The sequence below is a fragment of the Salvelinus alpinus genome, chromosome 6 (assembly GCF_045679555.1).
Source record: "Salvelinus alpinus chromosome 6, SLU_Salpinus.1, whole genome shotgun sequence".
Lineage (NCBI taxonomy): Eukaryota > Metazoa > Chordata > Actinopteri > Salmoniformes > Salmonidae > Salvelinus > Salvelinus alpinus.
The window spans coordinates 92385268-92405373 of NC_092091.1; the positions used below are offsets into that span (position 1 = coordinate 92385268).

Below are 20106 nucleotides of genomic sequence, written 5' to 3' on the forward strand. Positions count from 1 at the left end.
AACATTCCACCTACGGGACAGGTACAGGATGGCAACAACAACTGCCTGAGTTTAGACCAGGAACGCACAATCCCTCCATCAGTGCTCAGACTGTCTGCAATAGGCTGAGAGAGGCTGGACTGAGGGCTTGTAGGCCTGTCGTAAAGGCAGGTCCTCACCAGACATCACCGGCAACAATGTCGCCTATGGGCACAAACCCACCGTTGCTGGACCAGACAGGACTGGGAAAAAGTGCTCTTCACTAACGAGTCCCGGTTTTGTCTCACCAGGGGTGATGGTCGGATTCGCGTTTAACGTCGAAGGAATGAGCGTTACACCGAGGCCTGTACTCTGGAGCGGGATCGATTTGGAGGTGGAGGGTCCGTCATGGTCTGGGGCGGTGTGTCACAGCATCATCGGACTGAGCTTGTTGTCATTGCAGGCAATCTCAACGCTGTGCGTTACAGGGAAGACATCCTCCTCCCTCATGTGGTACCCTTCCTGCAGGCTCATCCTGACATGACCCTCCAGCATGACAATGCCACCAGCCATACTGCTCGTTCTGTGCGTGATTTCCTGCAAGACCGGAATGTCAGTGTTCTGCCATGGCCAGCGAAGAGCCCGGATCTCAAAATCACATTGAGCACGTCTGGGACCTGTTGTATAGGGGGGTGAGGGCTAGGGCCAGATGGTGGCCACACCAGATACTGACTGTTACTTTTGATTTTGACCCCCCTTTTGTTCAGGGACACATTATTCCATTTCTGTTAGTCACATGTCTGTGACTAATTCTATGTCTCAGTTGTTGAATCTTGTTATGTTCATACAAATATTTACACATGTTAAGTTTGCTGAAAATAAACGCAGTTGATAGTGAGGATGTTTCTTTTTTTGCTGAGTTTACATTAAGTTACTGCAGAAAGCTACAAACTTCCTCTCAAAAGGGAAATACAGGGACAGACAACTACAATCCCTGAACTGTACTGATCCAACTCACCTCAGCTGTGAGATGTAGGACAGACACTGAAGGAAACTCCTCACTTCACTCTCTTCATCTGAACAGCCCTTCAGCTCTACTGGTTTCTTATCTGGTTGGAGATTCAGCACTTCTAGGAGGAGGGAGGCCTTTCTCTTTCTGAGGTCTATAGACCAGACTGCAAAGTAAATTGTAGATTAAAATCACTACAGTATGTAGCAAGTTTCAATGATAGACATGTCCCTATGTAACAACAGTAATGATGTTATATTAATGATAGACATGTCTCTATGTAACAACAGTAATGTTATATTAATGATAGACATGTCTCTATGTAACAACAGTAATGGTGTTATATTTAATGATAGACATGTCCCTATGTAACAACAGTAATGTTATATTAATGATAGACATGTCCCTATGTAACAACAGTAATGTTATATTAATGATAGACATGTCCCTATGTAACAACAGTAATGGTGTTATATTTAATGATAGACATGTCTCTATGTAACAACAGTAATGGTGTTATATTTAATGATAGACATGTCCCTATGTAACAACAGTAATGGTGTTATATTTAATGATAGACATGTCTCTATGTAACAACAGTAATGGTGTTATATTTAATGATAGACATGTCCCTATGTAACAACAGTAATGTTATATTAATGATAGACATGTCCCTATGTAACAACAGTAATGGTGTTATATTTAATGATAGACATGTCTCTATGTAACAACAGTAATGATGTTATATTAATGATAGACATGTCCCTATGTAACAACAGTAATGATGTTATATTAATGATAGATATGTCCCTATGTAACAACAGTAATGTTATATTAATGATAGACATGTCACTATGTAACAACAGTAATGATGTTATTTTAATGATAGACATGTCTCTATGTAACAACAGTAATGTTATATTAATGATAGACATGTCTCTATGTAACAACAGTAATGATGTTATATTCAATGATAGACATGTCCCTATGTAACAACAGTAATGTTATATTAATGATAGACATGTCTCTATGTACCAACAGTAATGATGTTATATTCAATGATAGACATGTCTCTATGTAACAACAGTAATGATGTTATATTAATGATAGACATGTCTCTATGTAACAACAGTAATGTTATATTAATGATAGACATGTCCCTATGTGACAACAGTAATGTTATATTAATGATAGACATGTCTCTATGTAACAACAGTAATGTTATATTAATGATAGACATGTCTCTATGTAACAACAGTAATGATGTGATGTTATATTAATGATAGACATGTCTCTATGTAACAACAGTAATGTTATATTAATGATAGACATGTCTCTATGTAACAACAGTAATGATGTTATATTAATGATAGACATGTCTCTATGTAACAACAGTAATGTTATATTAATGATAGACATGTCCCTATGTAACAACAGTAATGTTATATTAATGATAGACATGTCTCTATGTAACAACAGTAATGATGTTATATTTAATGATAGACATGTCTCTATGTAACAACAGTAATGGTGTTATATTTAATGATAGACATGTCTCTATGTAACAACAGTAATGGTGTTATATTTAATGATAGACATGTCTCTATGTAACAACAGTAATGATGTTATATTAATGATAGACATGTCTCTATGTAACAACAGTAATGGTGTTATATTTAATGATAGACATGTCTCTATGTAACAACAGTAATGGTGTTATATTTAATGATAGACATGTCTCTATGTAACAACAGTAATGTTATATTAATGATAGACATGTCTCTATGTAACAACAGTAATGGTGTTATATTTAATGATAGACATGTCCCTATGTAACAACAGTAATGATGTTATATAATGATAGACATGTCTCTATGTAACAACAGTAATGATGTGATGTTATATAATGATAGACATGTCTCTATGTAACAACAGTAATGGTGTTATATTTAATGATAGACATGTCTCTATGTAACAACAGTAATGGTGTTATATTTAATGATAGACATGTCCCTATGTAACAACAGTAATGGTGTTATATTTAATGATAGACATGTCCCTATTTAACAACAGTAATGTTATATTAATGATAGACATGTCTCTATGTAACAACAGTAATGGTGTTATATTTAATGTGGGAGTAAATGAGACACATAGATAACACAGACGTATAGGACAGCACATAGACGTATAGGACAGATGAACATTAAAAACAGACCACAGGAAGACAGGGTGACACATAGGCGCCTAAGACAACTGGACACACTAAGGATAGGGGAGACACAGAGTCTGCTGATTCCAATAAAGGCAAACAAAACAAAGAGTACATTGACACATTAATAAAAGGAAGAGACACATGGTCTGCTGACACACTAATGATAGAGGGACCCATAGTCAGCTGCTTCTAAAAAGACGTAGGCCTATAGGATAGATAGACATATATTATTTTTTAGGATAAGAGAGGGTCCTGTCACCATTATAATCTAACTGAAAGCAGATATGGGCGTTATTGGGCGTGAACAAGCAGGAAGCCTGAACTAAAAGATAATGGTGGCGAATGACTTAAGGGAAGAAACTTCATTTGCATGAGGGATGGACATAATACTATGTGTGTATAAATATAAGAGCTAGGGCTCTGGGAAACGGTGTGTGTTCCGCGGACCATTCCGGCTGGCTATACTTTGTATTAAAAGCCTATTTGATTTCACAAGTTCTTGTAAGCGTTATATTTGAACCGATTTTCCACGACATAACGATAGACATGTCCCTATGTAACAACAGTAATGATGTTATATTAATATATTAATAATATTTTTTTGCGGAAAATAGTAGTTTTCAGAGGGATGTGTGATCCATTTTAGAAGCGCATTATCACACTTCACACCGCTGAGGTATTTCACAGTTTGTCCTGTGTTAATGCTTACATAATAAAGCAGTATGAAGATACATATAGTCATAGCAGACTTACAGGAGCAATAAGGGCTAAATGCCTTGCTCAAGGGCACATTGATATATTTTTCACCTAATCAGCTCGGGGATTCGAACCAGCAACCTTTCGGTTACTGGTCTAATGCTCTTAACCTATAGGCTACCGCAAAATGTCTTCTACAACAAAAACTAACAATGGGTTTGGACTATGTGGCAGAGGTTTCCAAACTTTGTAGTGAGAATTGGACCAAATATTTTTCATAGCTAGACTTTTGTTCAAAAGTTATGAATTAAAATGTTATTCACATGAATATCAAGTTAGATTGACTTGATGTAGCTCACCATTGACTGGGACATCTGTCTCTCTGCTGGTTTCACTGGTGTCTCCTCCTCCATAGACAGCTGACACTCTGACTCTGTAGCAGGTACTGAGGTTCAGAGTTATGATGCATTTACATTCAGGTCCCTCTGTTACCATGGTAGACCAGCCCTCCAGTCCTGTCTCTTTATAGTCTACTTTGTAGTGGAGTACAGAGGCACCGTCTTCACACTCAGGCTGGAGCCAAGTCACTTTGACGGTTTCTTTGTCTAGACGATTCACAAACAGCTGTACAGGTGGGGATCTCAGGGTCTTGACCTCGATGACCTTGCTGAAGTCACTCATAACAGAGTGTTCTATAACAGAGTACCTAATCTGGTACAGTGCGAACGGTTTCAAACGTGGCACCAGACAGGTTTCTGCAGGAGCCAGGGTGTCTACTACATTCCATGGCCGTTTGCTAACCTTGCTAACACCAGTAGTCATGACTCTGTACTCTACTCGGTACCTCTCAGGTCTTATGATGGTTGACTGTGGAAACTTCAGGAGGACACAGCTCTGTTTTATCTCTGCTACCTGGAATGGATCAGGTTTTAATCCCAGCTGGAAGTTGGTGGTGATGAGACTGCCTTGTTGATACAGACGAATGGAGGATCCAGGAACACTGATATCTGGTATAACTGCTGCTATGAACTTGATGTTCTCTCCATCTCCACTGTCTTCATAGGATTTGATGAACAAGCGAAGGGCAGACTGTATTTTCTGAGTTAAATCTGGAGGTTTGAATGGTCGCTGTGTCTCCTGCTGTCCAGTGAGATCAGACTGGTTCATGGTGTTCTCTTGGACAGAGTGTATGTAATGCTTCAAAGTAGAGAGGAATGGATCTTCATCCTCCAGGAAGGTCAGAGTGAAACACAGCAGCCTGTCCTTTGAGGATCTGAGGACACCGCCCAGCTCTTCCTGGGATTTCATTATGGGGATGTTTCTTGTTTTACAGACATTCAGAGCCTTCACCTCTGCTGCCTTGTTGTTTAGCCACAGCTGTATGGACTGAGGAGAGAACGGAGACTGGTCATGGTTCTGGAGAATGTCTCTCAGTCTGTTTTCATCCACCCCTTCACTCTCTCTCATGGCCTTTACTGCCATGGCCAGCTCTCTCTTAAACTCAGACTGGTACTTCTGCAGAAGCTCTGATAATCTAGACAGTTTATACTTCAGATCAGGAAACCATTTCATCACACAACCATTGGTGAAGTCTGTCATCTCCTGGCATCTCATGGTGACCTGCCTCAGATGGTCTGCCTTTGTGAAATATCGGAGCGTGATTTCAACTGAATTGTCCAGATTCTTCAGAGGATAGAGCCATGCGTACAGAGGCAGTGCTTTCTCTCCTTGCTGTCCAAGGTGCTTCGGGAGAGTTTCATAGACTTGCAGAGCTCTGTCATACGTCATGGAGCCATTGACATGGTCTACATCACTGTAGAGATTACACCGATACAACGAACTGTTCAGTTTCTCAGTGTCACTCAAGCTGGAAAAGATCTGACCTGCACTGAAGGTGGGCATCATCTTCTTCACAACACTGTGCATATCTGCCTCTCCTGCACCACTGTGTTGTCCGCTGATGTGTTTGCTGTCAAAGATAAAGAATGCTTGAGCTCCATAGAGAACAGCCATGACCACATGAGTTGCCTTTAGCTGTGTTCTGTCTGTCTCCTCCTGAAGCACGCTGTGACTGAGCATGTCCAGTCTGGTAGTGGTTCTGTACTGTAGAGTGACCCGGTCCTGCAGTGTGGACTGAACAGGATGGTTGAGGTATCCAGCAGCACCACCAACCTCCACCAGTCCAGACAGGACACTGGCTCTGAGAGGGGTGGTCACATCCAGAGCCCTGAATCTGTCCTGTAAGGAGTCTCCTTCAATACACTTCACCTCTGTTAGAGGCCGAGGTAGAGACTGACGCATGGAAGCTATTGTACTGTTATCCCAAAGACTGACATCTAAGGAGATAAAACAATATTACATTCCCTGCAGAACTTCCCAATATATCAAAATACATATTTCACAATATGAACTATTCACAAGACAAACTATAAAGTCCAGCACTCAACAAAATTGATACCTTTGCTAGCCCAGCGCTGACGCAGTCCATGCTTTTAAACATTAGATAAAACAGCTGTCTTTAAACTATGCACTCTACACACATACCTGAGCGCAAAACAATAACTACATCGAAAATACTTTGAAGTCTTTAAACTGGAAAAGCATACGGTACCTGAACAAAATGAGTCACTGCGGGAGTCATACAACATCCCAAGATCTAAAGGACGACCGAGGGCAGCCACCACAACACTGTCTGCTGTCCAGTCTGACAATCACAGAAAACACATCATAACATGTTGTGATATAGATCATTAAAGGTAGTCATTCAGCAGTAATATAACTCACCTTTGGTAAGAACAGCCGTATGTTGTAGTACAAGTCATTAATGGTCAGCAGCAGTAATGTAACTCACCTTCAGTCAGGCCTCTGCAGAAATGCTTGGCAGGATTGTTCAACTCAATGGTAGCGTTCTTGACGTTCTGAGGAACACATGTCATCACTTGAAGTTACTCAAAAAAGGATAGTGGGAGATAACAGTTCAATAAAATACAGAAAAGTGTTGTTAAACTGATAAGAACAGAAGGAGATAGTTAAGAGGAAAGCGTATCAAAGTAGTGGTGCTACCTGTTACAACAGGGACAAAACAAAATTCAGTTGAGATAATGATATATATAAATATACAAATCTATCCTAGTTATTAGTTTCATCTGTTAAGGTAGCTACCAGTACTGTATGTCCAGAAGGTAAAGTGTTGTTAAGGTAGCTACCAGTACTGTCTGTCTAGAAGGTAAAGTATTGTTAAGGTAGTTACCAGTACTGTCTGTCTAGAAGGTAAAGTATTGTTAAGGTAGCTACCAGAACTGTCTGTCTAGAAGGTAAAGTATTGTTAAGGTAACTACCAGTACTGTCTAGAAGGTAAAGTAGTGTTAAGGTAGCTACCAGAACTGTCTGTCTAGAAGGTAAAGTATTGTTAAGGTAACTACCAGTACTGTCTAGAAGGTAAAGTATTGTTAAGGTAGCTACCAGTACTGTATGTCTAGAAGGTAAAGTATTGTTAAGGTAGCTACCAGTACTGTCTATCTAGAAGGTAAAGTATTGTTAAGGTAGCTACCAGTACTGTCTAGAAGGTAAAGTATTGTTAAGGTAACTACCAGTACTGTATGTCTAGAAGGTAAAGTATTGTTAAGGTAGCTACCAGTACTGTCTGTCTAGAAGGTAAAGTATTGTTAAGGTAGCTACCAGTACTGTCTAGAAGGTAAAGTATTGTTAAGGTAGCTACCAGTACTGTCTGTCTAGAAGGTAAAGTATTGTTAAGGTAGCTACCAGTACTGTATGTCCAGAAGGTAAAGTATTGTTAAGGTAGCTACCAGTACTGTCTAGAAGGTAAAGTATTGTTAAGGTAGATACCAGTACTGTCTATCTAGAAGGTAAAGTATTGTTAAGGTAGCTACCAGTACTGTATGTCTAGAAGGTAAAGTATTGTTAAGGTAGCTACCAGTACTGTCTAGAAGGTAAAGTATTGGTAAGGTAACTACCAGTACTGTCTGTCTAGAAGGTAAAGTATTGTTAAGGTAACTACCAGTACTGTCTAGAAGGTAAAGTATTGTTAAGGTAGCTACCAGTACTGTATGTCCAGAAGGTAAGGTATTGTTAAGGTAGTTACCAGTACTGTCTAGAAGGTAAAGTATTGCTAAGGTAACTACCAGTACTGTCTAGAAGGTAAAGTATTGTTAAGGTAGCTACCAGTACTGTCTAGAAGGTAAAGTATTGTTAAGGTAGTTACCAGTACTGTCTGTCTAGAAGGTAAAGTATTGTTAAGGTAGCTACCAGTACTGTCTAGAAGGTAAAGTATTGTTAAGGTAGCTACCAGTACTGTCTGTCTAGAAGGTAAAGTATTGTTAAGGTAACTACCAGTACTGTCTGGCTAGAAGGTAAAGTATTGTTAAGGTAGCTACCAGTACGGTCTGTCTAGAAGGTAAAGTATTGTTAAGGTAGCTACCAGAACTGTCTGTCTAGAAGGTAAAGTATTGTTAAGGTAGCTCCCAGTACTGTCTGTCTAGAAGGTAAAGTATTGTTAAGGTAGCTACCAGTACTGTCTGTCTAGAAGGTAACGTATTGATAAGGTAACTACCAGTACTGTCTGTCTAGAAGGTAAAGTATTGTTAAGGTAACTACCAGAACTGTCTAGAAGGTAAAGTATTGTTAAGGTAGCTACCAGTACTGTCTGTCTAGAAGGTAAAGTATTGTTAAGGTAGCTACCAGTACTGTATGTCTAGAAGGTAAAGTATTGTTAAGGTAGCTACCAGTACTGTCTAGAAGGTAAAGTATTGTTAAGGTAGCTACCAGTACTGTCTATCTAGAAGGTAAAGTATTGTTAAGGTAGCTACCAGTACTGTATGTCTAGAAGGTAAAGTATTGTTAAGGTAGCTACCAGTACTGTCTAGAAGGTAAAGTATTGTTAAGGTAACTACCAGTACTGTCTGTCTAGAAGGTAAAGTATTGTTAAGGTAGTTACCAGTACTGTCTAGAAGGTAAAGTATTGTTAAGGTAGCTACCAGTACTGTATGTCCAGAAGGTAAAGTATTGTTAAGGTAGTTACCAGTACTGTCTAGAAGGTAACGTATTGTTAAGGTAGTTACCAGTACTGTCTAGAAGGTAAAGTATTGTTAAGGTAGCTACCAGTACTGTCTAGAAGGTAAAGTATTGTTAAGGTAGTTACCAGTACTGTCTGTCTAGAAGGTAAAGTATTGTTAAGGTAGATACCAGTACTGTCTAGAAGGTAAAGTATTGTTAAGGTAGCTACCAGTACTGTCTGTCTAGAAGGTAAAGTATTGTTAAGGTAGTTACCAGAACTGTATAGAAGGTAAAGTATTGTTAAGGTAGCTACCAGTACTGTCTGTCTAGAAGGTAAAGTATTGTTAAGGTAACTACCAGAACTGTCTGTCTAGAAGGTAAAGTATTGTTAAGGTAACTACCAGTACTGTCTAGAAGGTAAAGTATTGTTAAGGTAACTACCAGTACTGTCTAGAAGGTAAAGTATTGTTAAGGTAACTACCAGTACTGTCTAAAAGGTAAAGTATTGTTAAGGTAACTACCAGTACTGTCTGTCTAGAAGGTAAAGTATTGTTAAGGTAGCTACCAGTACTGTCTAGAAGGTAAAGTATTGTTAAGGTAGCTACCAGTACTGTCTGTCTAGAAGGTAAAGTATTGTTAAGGTAGCTACCAGTACTGTCTAGAAGGTAAAGTATTGTTAAGGTAGCTACCAGTACTGTCTAGAAGGTAAAGTATTGTTAAGGTAACTACCAGTACTGTCTAGAAGGTAAAGTATTGTTCAGGTAACTACCAGTACTGTCTATCTAGAAGGTAAAGTATTGTTAAGGTAGCTACCAGTACTGTATGTCTAGAAGGTAAAGTATTGTTAAGGTAACTACCAGTACTGTCTAGAATGTAAAGTATAGTTAAGGTAGCTACCAGTACTGTCTAGAAGGTAAAGTATTGTTAAGGTAACTACCAGTACTGTCTGTCTAGAAGGTAAAGTATTGTTAAGGTAGATACCAGTACTGTCTAGAAGGTAAAGTATTGTTAAGGTAGCTACCAGTACTGTCTGTCTAGAAGGTAAAGTATTGTTAAGGTAGTTACCAGAACTGTATAGAAGGTAAAGTATTGTTAAGGTAGCTACCAGTACTGTCTGTCTAGAAGGTAAAGTATTGTTAAGGTAACTACCAGAACTGTCTGTCTAGAAGGTAAAGTATTGTTAAGGTAGCTACCAGTACTGTCTGTCTAGAAGGTAAAGTATTGTTAAGGTAACTACCAGTACTGTCTAGAAGGTAAAGTATTGTTAAGGTAGCTACCAGTACTGTCTGTCTAGAAGGTAAAGTATTGTTAAGGTAACTACCAGAACTGTCTAGAAGGTAAAGTATTGTTAAGGTAGCTACCAGTACTGTCTGTCTAGAAGGTAAAGTATTGTTAAGGTAGTTACCAGTACTGTCTGTCTAGAAGGTAATGTATTGTTAAGGTAGCTCCCAGTACTGTCTAGAAGGTAAAGTATTGTCAAGGTAACTACCAGAACTGTCTAGAAGGTAAAGTATTGTTAAGGTAGCTACCAGTACTGTCTGTCTAGAAGGTAAAGTATTGTTAAGGTAGCTACCAGTACTGTATGTCTAGAAGGTAAAGTATTGTTAAGGTAGCTACCAGTACTGTCTAGAAGGTAAAGTATTGTTAAGGTAGCTACCAGTACTGTCTATCTAGAAGGTAAAGTATTGTTAAGGTAGCTACCAGTACTGTATGTCTAGAAGGTAAAGTATTGTTAAGGTAGCTACCAGTACTGTCTAGAAGGTAAAGTATTGTTAAGGTAACTACCAGTACTGTCTGTCTAGAAGGTAAAGTATTGTTAAGGTAGCTACCAGTACTGTCTAGAAGGTAAAGTATTGTTAAGGTAGCTACCAGTACTGTATGTCCAGAAGGTAAAGTATTGTTAAGGTAGTTACCAGTACTGTCTAGAAGGTAAAGTATTGTTAAGGTAGTTACCAGTACTGTCTAGAAGGTAAAGTATTGTTAAGGTAGCTACCAGTACTGTCTAGAAGGTAAAGTATTGTTAAGGTAGTTACCAGTACTGTCTGTCTAGAAGATAAAGTATTGTTAAGGTAGATACCAGTACTGTCTAGAAGGTAAAGTATTGTTAAGGTAGCTACCAGTACTGTCTGTCTAGAAGGTAAAGTATTGTTAAGGTAGTTACCAGAACTGTATAGAAGGTAAAGTATTGTTAAGGTAGCTACCAGTACTGTCTGTCTAGAAGGTAAAGTATTGTTAAGGTAACTACCAGAACTGTCTGTCTAGAAGGTAAAGTATTGTTAAGGTAGCTACCAGTACTGTCTGTCTAGAAGGTAAAGTATTGTTAAGGTAGTTACCAGTACTGGCTGTCTAGAAGGTAATGTATTGTTAAGGTAGCTCCCAGTACTGTCTAGAAGGTAAAGTATTGTTAAGGTAACTACCAGAACTGTCTAGAAGGTAAAGTATTGTTAAGGTAACTACCAGTACTGTCTGTCAAAAAGGTAAAGTATTGTTAAGGTAGTTACCAGTACTGTCTAGAAGGTAAAGTATTGTTAAGGTAGTTACCAGCACTGTCTGTCTAGAAGGTAAAGTATTGTTAAGGTAGCTACCAGTACTGTCTGTCTAGAAGGTAAAGTATTGTTAAGGTAACTACCAGTACTGTATGTCTAGAAGGTAAAGTATTGTTAAGGTAACTACCAGTACTGTCTGTCTAGAAGGTAAAGTATTGTTAAGGTAGTTACCAGTACTGTCTAGAATGTAAAGTATTGTTAAGGTAGCTACCAGTACTGTATGTCTAGAAGGCAAAGTATTGTTAAGGTAACTACCAGTACTGTCTGTCTAGAAGGTAAAGTATTGTTAAGGTAGCTACCAGTACTGTCTGTCTAGAAGGTAAAGTATTGTTAAGGTAGCTACCAGTACTGTCTGTCTAGAAGGTAAAGTATTGTTATGGTAGCTACCAGTACTGTCTGTCTAGAAGGTAAAGTATTGTTAAGGTAGCTCCCAGTACTGTCTAGAAGGTAAAGTATTGTTAAGGTAGCTACCAGTACTGTCTGTCTAGAAGGTGAAGTATTGTTAGGGTAGCTACCAGTACTGTATGTCTAGAAGGTAAAGTATTGTTAAGGTAACTACCAGCACTGTCTGTCTAGAAGGTAAAGTATTGTTAAGGTAGTTACCAGTACTGTCTAGAAGGTAAAGTATTGTTAAGGTAGCTACCAGTACTGTATGTCTAGAAGGTAAAGTATTGTTAAGGTAACTACCAGTACTGTCTGTCTAGAAGGTAAAGTATTGTTAAGGTAGCTACCAGTACTGTCTAGAAGGTAAAGTATTGTTAAGGTAACTACCAGTACTGTCTAGAATGTAAAGTATTGTTAAGGTAGCTACCAGTACTGTCTAGAAGGTAAAGTATTGTTAAGGTAACTACCAGTACTGTCTAGAAGGTAAAGTATTGTTAAGGTAACTACCAGTACTGTCTAGAAGGTAAAGTATTGTTAAGGTAACTACCAGTACTGTCTAAAAGGTAAAGTATTGTTAAGGTAACTACCAGTACTGTCTGTCTAGAAGGTAAAGTATTGTTAAGGTAGCTACCAGTACTGTCTAGAAGGTAAAGTATTGTTAAGGTAGCTACCAGTACTGTCTGTCTAGAAGGTAAAGTATTGTTAAGGTAGCTACCAGTACTGTCTAGAAGGTAAAGTATTGTTAAGGTAGCTACCAGTACTGTCTAGAAGGTAAAGTATTGTTAAGGTAACTACCAGTACTGTCTAGAAGGTAAAGTATTGTTCAGGTAACTACCAGTACTGTCTATCTAGAAGGTAAAGTATTGTTAAGGTAGCTACCAGTACTGTATGTCTAGAAGGTAAAGTATTGTTAAGGTAACTACCAGTACTGTCTAGAATGTAAAGTATAGTTAAGGTAGCTACCAGTACTGTCTAGAAGGTAAAGTATTGTTAAGGTAACTACCAGTACTGTCTGTCTAGAAGGTAAAGTATTGTTAAGGTAGCTACCAGAACTGTCTATCTAGAAGGTAAAGTATTGTTAAGGTAGCTACCAGTACTGTCTAGAAGGTAAAGTATTGTTAAGGTAACTACCAGTACTGTCTATCTAGAAGGTAAAGTATTGTTAAGGTAGCTACCAGAACTGTCTGTCTAGAAGGTAAAGTATTGTTAAGGTAACTACCAGTACTGTCTATCTAGAAGGTAAAGTATTGTTAAGGTAGCTACCAGAACTGTCTGTCTAGAAGGTAAAGTATTGTTAAGGTAACTACCAGTACTGTCTAGAAGGTAAAGTATTGTTAAGGTAACTACCAGTACTGTCTGTCTAGAAGGTAAAGTATTGTTAAGGTAGCTACCAGTACTGTCTAGAAGGTAAAGTATTGTTAAGGTAGCTACCAGTACTGTATGTCCAGAAGGTAAAGTATTGTTAAGGTAGTTACCAGTACTGTCTAGAAGGTAAAGTATTGTTAAGGTAGTTACCAGTACTGTCTAGAAGGTAAAGTATTGTTAAGGTAGCTACCAGTACTGTCTAGAAGGTAAAGTATTGTTAAGGTAGTTACCAGTACTGTCTGTCTAGAAGGTAAAGTATTGTTAAGGTAGATACCAGTACTGTCTAGAAGGTAAAGTATTGTTAAGGTAGCTACCAGTACTGTCTGTCTAGAAGGTAAAGTATTGTTAAGGTAGTTACCAGAACTGTATAGAAGGTAAAGTATTGTTAAGGTAGCTACCAGTACTGTCTGTCTAGAAGGTAAAGTATTGTTAAGGTAACTACCAGAACTGTCTGTCTAGAAGGTAAAGTATTGTTAAGGTAGCTACCAGTACTGTCTGTCTAGAAGGTAAAGTATTGTTAAGGTAGTTACCAGTACTGGCTGTCTAGAAGGTAATGTATTGTTAAGGTAGCTCCCAGTACTGTCTAGAAGGTAAAGTATTGTTAAGGTAACTACCAGAACTGTCTAGAAGGTAAAGTATTGTTAAGGTAACTACCAGTACTGTCTGTCAAAAAGGTAAAGTATTGTTAAGGTAGTTACCAGTACTGTCTAGAAGGTAAAGTATTGTTAAGGTAGTTACCAGCACTGTCTGTCTAGAAGGTAAAGTATTGTTAAGGTAGCTACCAGTACTGTCTGTCTAGAAGGTAAAGTATTGTTAAGGTAACTACCAGTACTGTCTGTCTAGAAGGTAAAGTATTGTTAAGGTAGTTACCAGTACTGTCTAGAATGTAAAGTATTGTTAAGGTAGCTACCAGTACTGTATGTCTAGAAGGCAAAGTATTGTTAAGGTAACTACCAGTACTGTCTGTCTAGAAGGTAAAGTATTGTTAAGGTAGCTACCAGTACTGTCTGTCTAGAAGGTAAAGTATTGTTAAGGTAGCTACCAGTACTGTCTGTCTAGAAGGTAAAGTATTGTTATGGTAGCTACCAGTACTGTCTGTCTAGAAGGTAAAGTATTGTTAAGGTAGCTCCCAGTACTGTCTAGAAGGTAAAGTATTGTTAAGGTAGTTACCAGTACTGTCTGTCTAGAAGGTAAAGTATTGTTAAGGTAGCTACCAGTACTGTCTGTCTAGAAGGTAATGTATTGTTAAGGTAGCTACCAGTACTGTCTAGAAGGTAAAGTATTGTTAAGGTAGCTACCAGTACTGTCTGTCTAGAAGGTGAAGTATTGTTAGGGTAGCTACCAGTACTGTATGTCTAGAAGGTAAAGTATTGTTAAGGTAACTACCAGCACTGTCTGTCTAGAAGGTAAAGTATTGTTAAGGTAGTTACCAGTACTGTCTAGAAGGTAAAGTATTGTTAAGGTAGCTACCAGTACTGTATGTCTAGAAGGTAAAGTATTGTTAAGGTAACTACCAGTACTGTCTGTCTAGAAGGTAAAGTATTGTTAAGGTAGCTACCAGTACTGTCTAGAAGGTAAAGTATTGTTAAGGTAACTACTAGTACTGTCTGTCTAGAAGGTAAAGTATTGTTAAGGTAGTTACCAGTACTGTATGTCTAGAAGGTAAAGTATTGTTAAGGTAACTACCAGTACTGTCTGTCTAGAAGGTAAAGTATTGTTAAGGTAGCTACCAGTACTGTCTGTCTAGAAGGTAAAGTATTGTTAAGGTAGCTACCAGTACTGTCTAGAATGTAAAGTATTGTTAAGGTAGCTACCAGTACTGTCTAGAAGGTAAAGTATTGTTAAGGTAACTACCAGTACTGTCTAGAAGGTAAAGTATTGTTAAGGTAACTACCAGTACTGTCTAGAAGGTAAAGTATTGTTAAGGTAACTACCAGTACTGTCTAAAAGGTAAAGTATTGTTAAGGTAACTACCAGTACTGTCTGTCTAGAAGGTAAAGTATTGTTAAGGTAGCTACCAGTACTGTCTAGAAGGTAAAGTATTGTTAAGGTAGCTACCAGTACTGTCTGTCTAGAAGGTAAAGTATTGTTAAGGTAGCTACCAGTACTGTCTAGAAGGTAAAGTATTGTTAAGGTAGCTACCAGTACTGTCTAGAAGGTAAAGTATTGTTAAGGTAACTACCAGTACTGTCTAGAAGGTAAAGTATTGTTCAGGTAACTACCAGTACTGTCTATCTAGAAGGTAAAGTATTGTTAAGGTAGCTACCAGAACTGTCTAGAAGGTAAAGTATTGTTAAGGTAGCTACCAGTACTGTATGTCTAGAAGGTAAAGTATTGTTAAGGTAACTACCAGTACTGTCTAGAATGTAAAGTATAGTTAAGGTAGCTACCAGTACTGTCTAGAAGGTAAAGTATTGTTAAGGTAACTACCAGTACTGTCTGTCTAGAAGGTAAAGTATTGTTAAGGTAGCTACCAGAACTGTCTATCTAGAAGGTAAAGTATTGTTAAGGTAGCTACCAGTACTGTCTAGAAGGTAAAGTATTGTTAAGGTAACTACCAGTACTGTCTATCTAGAAGGTAAAGTATTGTTAAGGTAGCTACCAGAACTGTCTGTCTAGAGGGTAAAGTATTGTTAAGGTAACTACCAGTACTGTCTATCTAGAAGGTAAAGTATTGTTAAGGTAGCTACCAGAACTGTCTGTCTAGAAGGTAAAGTATTGTTAAGGTAACTACCAGTACTGTCTAGAAGGTAAAGTATTGTTAAGGTAACTACCAGTACTGTCTAGAAGGTAAAGTTTTGTTAAGGTAACTACCAGTACTGTCCAGAAGGTAAAGTATTGTTAAGGTAACTACCAGTACTTTCTAGAAGGTAAAGTATTGTTAAGGTAGCTACCAGTACTGTCTAGAAGGTAAAGTATTGTTAAGGTAGCTACCAGAACTGTCTGTCTAGAAGGTAAAGTATTGTTAAGGTAGCTACCAGAACTGTCTATCTAGAAGGTAAAGTATTGTTAAGGTAGCTACCAGTACTGTCTAGAAGGTAAAGTATTGTTAAGGTAACTACCAGTACTGTCTATCTAGAAGGTAAAGTATTGTTAAGGTAGCTACCAGAACTGTCTGTCTAGAAGGTAAAGTATTGTTAAGGTAGCTAGCAGTACTGTCTAGAAGGTAAAGTATTGTTAAGGTAACTACCAGTACTGTCTATCTAGAAGGTAAAGTATTGTTAAGGTAGCTACCAGAACTGTCTGTCTAGAAGGTAAAGTATTGTTAAGGTAACTACCAGTACTGTCTATCTAGAAGGTAAAGTATTGTTAAGGTAGCTACCAGAACTGTCTGTCTAGAAGGTAAAGTATTGTTAAGGTAACTACCAGTACTGTCTAGAAGGTAAAGTATTGTTAAGGTAACTACCAGTACTGTCTAGAAGGTAAAGTATTGTTAAGGTAACTACCAGTACTGTCCAGAAGGTAAAGTATTGTTAAGGTAACTACCAGTACTGTCTAGAAGGTAAAGTATTGTTAAGGTAACTACCAGTACTGTCTAGAAGGTAAAGTATTGTTAAGGTAACTACCAGTACTGTCTAGAAGGTAAAGTATTGTTAAGGTAACTACCAGTACTGTCTAGAAGGTAAAGTATTGTTAAGGTAGCTACCAGTACTGTCTGTCTAGAAGGTAAAGTATTGTTAAGGTAGCTACCAGTACTGTCTGTCTAGAAGGTAAAGTATTGTTAAGGTAACTACCAGTACTGTCTAGAAGGTAAAGTATTGTTAAGGTAGCTACCAGTACTGAATGTCTAGAAGGTAAAGTATTGTTAAGGTAGCTACCAGTACTGTCTGTCTAGAAGGTAAAGTATTGTTAAGGTAGCTACCAGTACTGTCTAGAAGGTAAAGTATTGTTAAGGTAACTACCAGTACTGTCTAGAAGGTAAAGTATTGTTAAGGTAGCTACCAGTACTGTCTATCTAGAAGGTAAAGTATTGTTAAGGTAACTACCAGTACTGTCTGTCTAGAAGGTAAAGTATTGTTAAGGTAGCTACCAGTACTGTCTGTCTAGAAGGTAAAGTATTGTTAAGGTAGCTACCAGTACTGTCTAGAAGGTAAAGTATTGTTAAGGTAACTACCAGAACTGTCTGTCTAGAAGGTAAAGTATTGTTAAGGTAGCTACCAGAACTGTCTGTCTAGAAGGTAAAGTATTGTTAAGGTAGCTACCAGTACTGTCTAGAAGGTAAAGTATTGTTAAGGTAACTACCAGAACTGTCTGTCTAGAAGGTAAAGTATTGTTAAGGTAACTACCAGTACTGTCTAGAAGGTAAAGTATTGTTAAGGTAACTACCAGTACTGTCTAGAAGGTAAAGTACTGTTAAGGTAACTACCAGTACTGTCCAGAAGGTAAAGTATTGTTAAGGTAACTACCAGTACTGTCTAGAAGGTAAAGTATTGTTAAGGTAACTACCAGTACTGTCTAGAAGGTAAAGTATTGTTAAGGTAACTACCAGTACTGTCTAGAAGGTAAAGTATTGTTAAGGTAACTACCAGTACTGTCTAGAAGGTAAAGTATTGTTAAGGTAGCTACCAGTACTGTCTGTCTAGAAGGTAAAGTATTGTTAAGGTAGCTACCAGTACTGTCTGTCTAGAAGGTAAAGTATTGTTAAGGTAACTACCAGTACTGTCTAGAAGGTAAAGTATTGTTAAGGTAGCTACCAGTACTGAATGTCTAGAAGGTAAAGTATTGTTAAGGTAGCTACCAGTACTGTCTGTCTAGAAGGTAAAGTATTGTTAAGGTAGCTACCAGTACTGTCTAGAAGGTAAAGTATTGTTAAGGTAACTACCAGTACTGTCTAGAAGGTAAAGTATTGTTAAGGTAGCTACCAGTACTGTCTGTCTAGAAGGTAAAGTATTGTTAAGGTAGCTACCAGTACTGTCTGTCTAGAAGGTAAAGTATTGTTAAGGTAGCTACCAGTACTGTCTGTCTAGAAGGTAAAGTATTGTTAAGGTAGTTACCAGTACTGTATGTCTAGAAGGTAAAGTATTGTTAAGGTAACTACCAGTACTGTCTAGAAGGTAAAGTATTGTTAAGGTAACTACCAGTACTGTCTAGAAGCTAAAGTATTGTTCAGGTAACTACCAGTACTGTCTATCTAGAAGGTAAAGTATTGTTAAGGTAGCTACCAGTACTGTCTAGAAGCTAAAGTATTGTTCAGGTAACTACCAGTACTGTCTATCTAGAAGGTAAAGTATTGTTAAGGTAGCTACCAGTACTGTCTAGAAGGTAAAGTATTGTTAAGGTAACTACCAGTACTATCTATCTAGAAGGTAAAGTATTGTTAAGGTAGCTACCAGTACTGTCTAGAATGTAAATTATTGTTAAGGTAACTACCAGTACTGTCTCCCTAGAAGGTAAAATATTGTTCAGGTAGCTACCAGAACTGTCTGTCTAGAAGGTAAAGTATTGTTAAGGTAGCTACCAGTACTGTCTAGAAGGTAAAGTATTGTTAAGGTAGCTACCAGAACTGTCTGTCTAGAAGGTAAAGTATTGTTAAGGTAGCTACCAGAACTGTCTGTCTAGAAGGTAAAGTATTGTTAAGGTAGCTACCAGTACTGTCTAGAAGGTAAAGTATTGTTAAGGTAGCTATCAGAACTGTCTGTCTAGAAGGTAAAGTATTGTTAAGGTAGCTACCAGAACTGTCTATCTAGAAGGTAAAGTATTGTTAAGGTAGCTACCAGTACTGTCTAGAAGGTAAAGTATTGTTAAGGTAACTACCAGTACTGTCTATCTAGAAGGTAAAGTATTGTTAAGGTAGCTACCAGGACTGTCTGTCTAGAAGGTAAAGTATTGTTAAGGTAACTACCAGTACTGTCTATCTAGAAGGTAAAGTATTGTTAAGGTAGCTACCAGAACTGTCTGTCTAGAAGGTAAAGTATTGTTAAGGTAACTACCAGTACTGTCCAGAAGGTAAAGTATTGTTAAGGTAACTACCAGTACTGTCTAGAAGGTAAAGTATTGTTAAGGTAGCTACCAGTACTGTCTAGAAGGTAAAGTATTGTTAAGGTAACTACCAGTACTGTCTATCTAGAAGGTAAAGTATTGTTAAGGTAGCTACCAGAACTGTCTGTCTAGAAGGTAAAGTTTTGTTAAGGTAACTACCAGTACTGTCTATCTAGAAGGTAAAGTATTGTTAAGGTAGCTACCAGAACTGTCTGTCTAGAAGGTAAAGTATTGTTAAGGTAACTACCAGTACTGTCTAGAAGGTAAAGTATTGTTAAGGTAACTACCAGTACTGTCTAGAGGTAAAGTATTGTTAAGGTAACTACCAGTACTGTCCAGAAGGTAAAGTATTGTTAAGGTAACTACCAGTACTGTCTAGAAGGTAAAGTATTGTTAAGGTAACTACCAGTACTGTCTAGAAGGTAAAGTATTGTTAAGGTAACTACCAGTACTGTCTAGAAGGTAAAGTATTGTTAAGGTAGCTACCAGTACTGTCTGTCTAGAAGGTAAAGTATTGTTAAGGTAGCTACCAGTACTGTCTGTCTAGAAGGTAAAGTACTGTTAAGGTAACTACCAGTACTGTCTAGAAGGTAAAGTATTGTTAAGGTAGCTACCAGTACTGAATGTCTAGAAGGTAAAGTATTGTTAAGGTAGCTACCAGTACTGTCTGTCTAGAAGGTAAAGTATTGTTAAGGTAGCTACCAGTACTGTCTAGAAGATAAAGTATTGTTAAGGTAACTACCAGTACTGTCTAGAAGGTAAAGTATTGTTAAGGTAGCTACCAGTACTGTCTGTCTAGAAGGTAAAGTAGTGTTAAGGTAGCTACCAGTACTGTCTGTCTAGAAGGTAAAGTATTGTTAAGGTAGTTACCAGTACTGTATGTCTAGAAGGTAAAGTATTGTTAAGGTAACTACCAGTACTGTATGTCTAGAAGGCAAAGT

The 20106-nt window shown here is 37.9% G+C and overlaps 1 protein-coding gene across 8 annotated transcripts in view; it reads right to left on the bottom strand.

The window, feature by feature from the left end:
- The window catches only part of LOC139577773 (uncharacterized), a 106438-nt gene that overhangs the window by 39364 nt on the left and 46968 nt on the right, over positions 1 to 20106 (bottom strand). For 6 of the 8 annotated variants that reach the window (XM_071404940.1, XM_071404934.1, XM_071404935.1 and 3 more), the window contains 4 exons: positions 6730 to 6796; positions 6490 to 6582; positions 4238 to 6214; positions 977 to 1133 (listed from right to left, as the gene is read on the bottom strand). In XM_071404940.1, the coding sequence (XP_071261041.1) occupies positions 977 to 1133; positions 4238 to 6214; positions 6490 to 6582; positions 6730 to 6796 (2294 nt within the window). The remainder of the gene's footprint in view (positions 1 to 976; positions 1134 to 4237; positions 6215 to 6489; positions 6583 to 6729; positions 6797 to 20106) is intronic. The other 2 variants (XM_071404939.1, XM_071404937.1) reach the window with 1 other exon arrangement.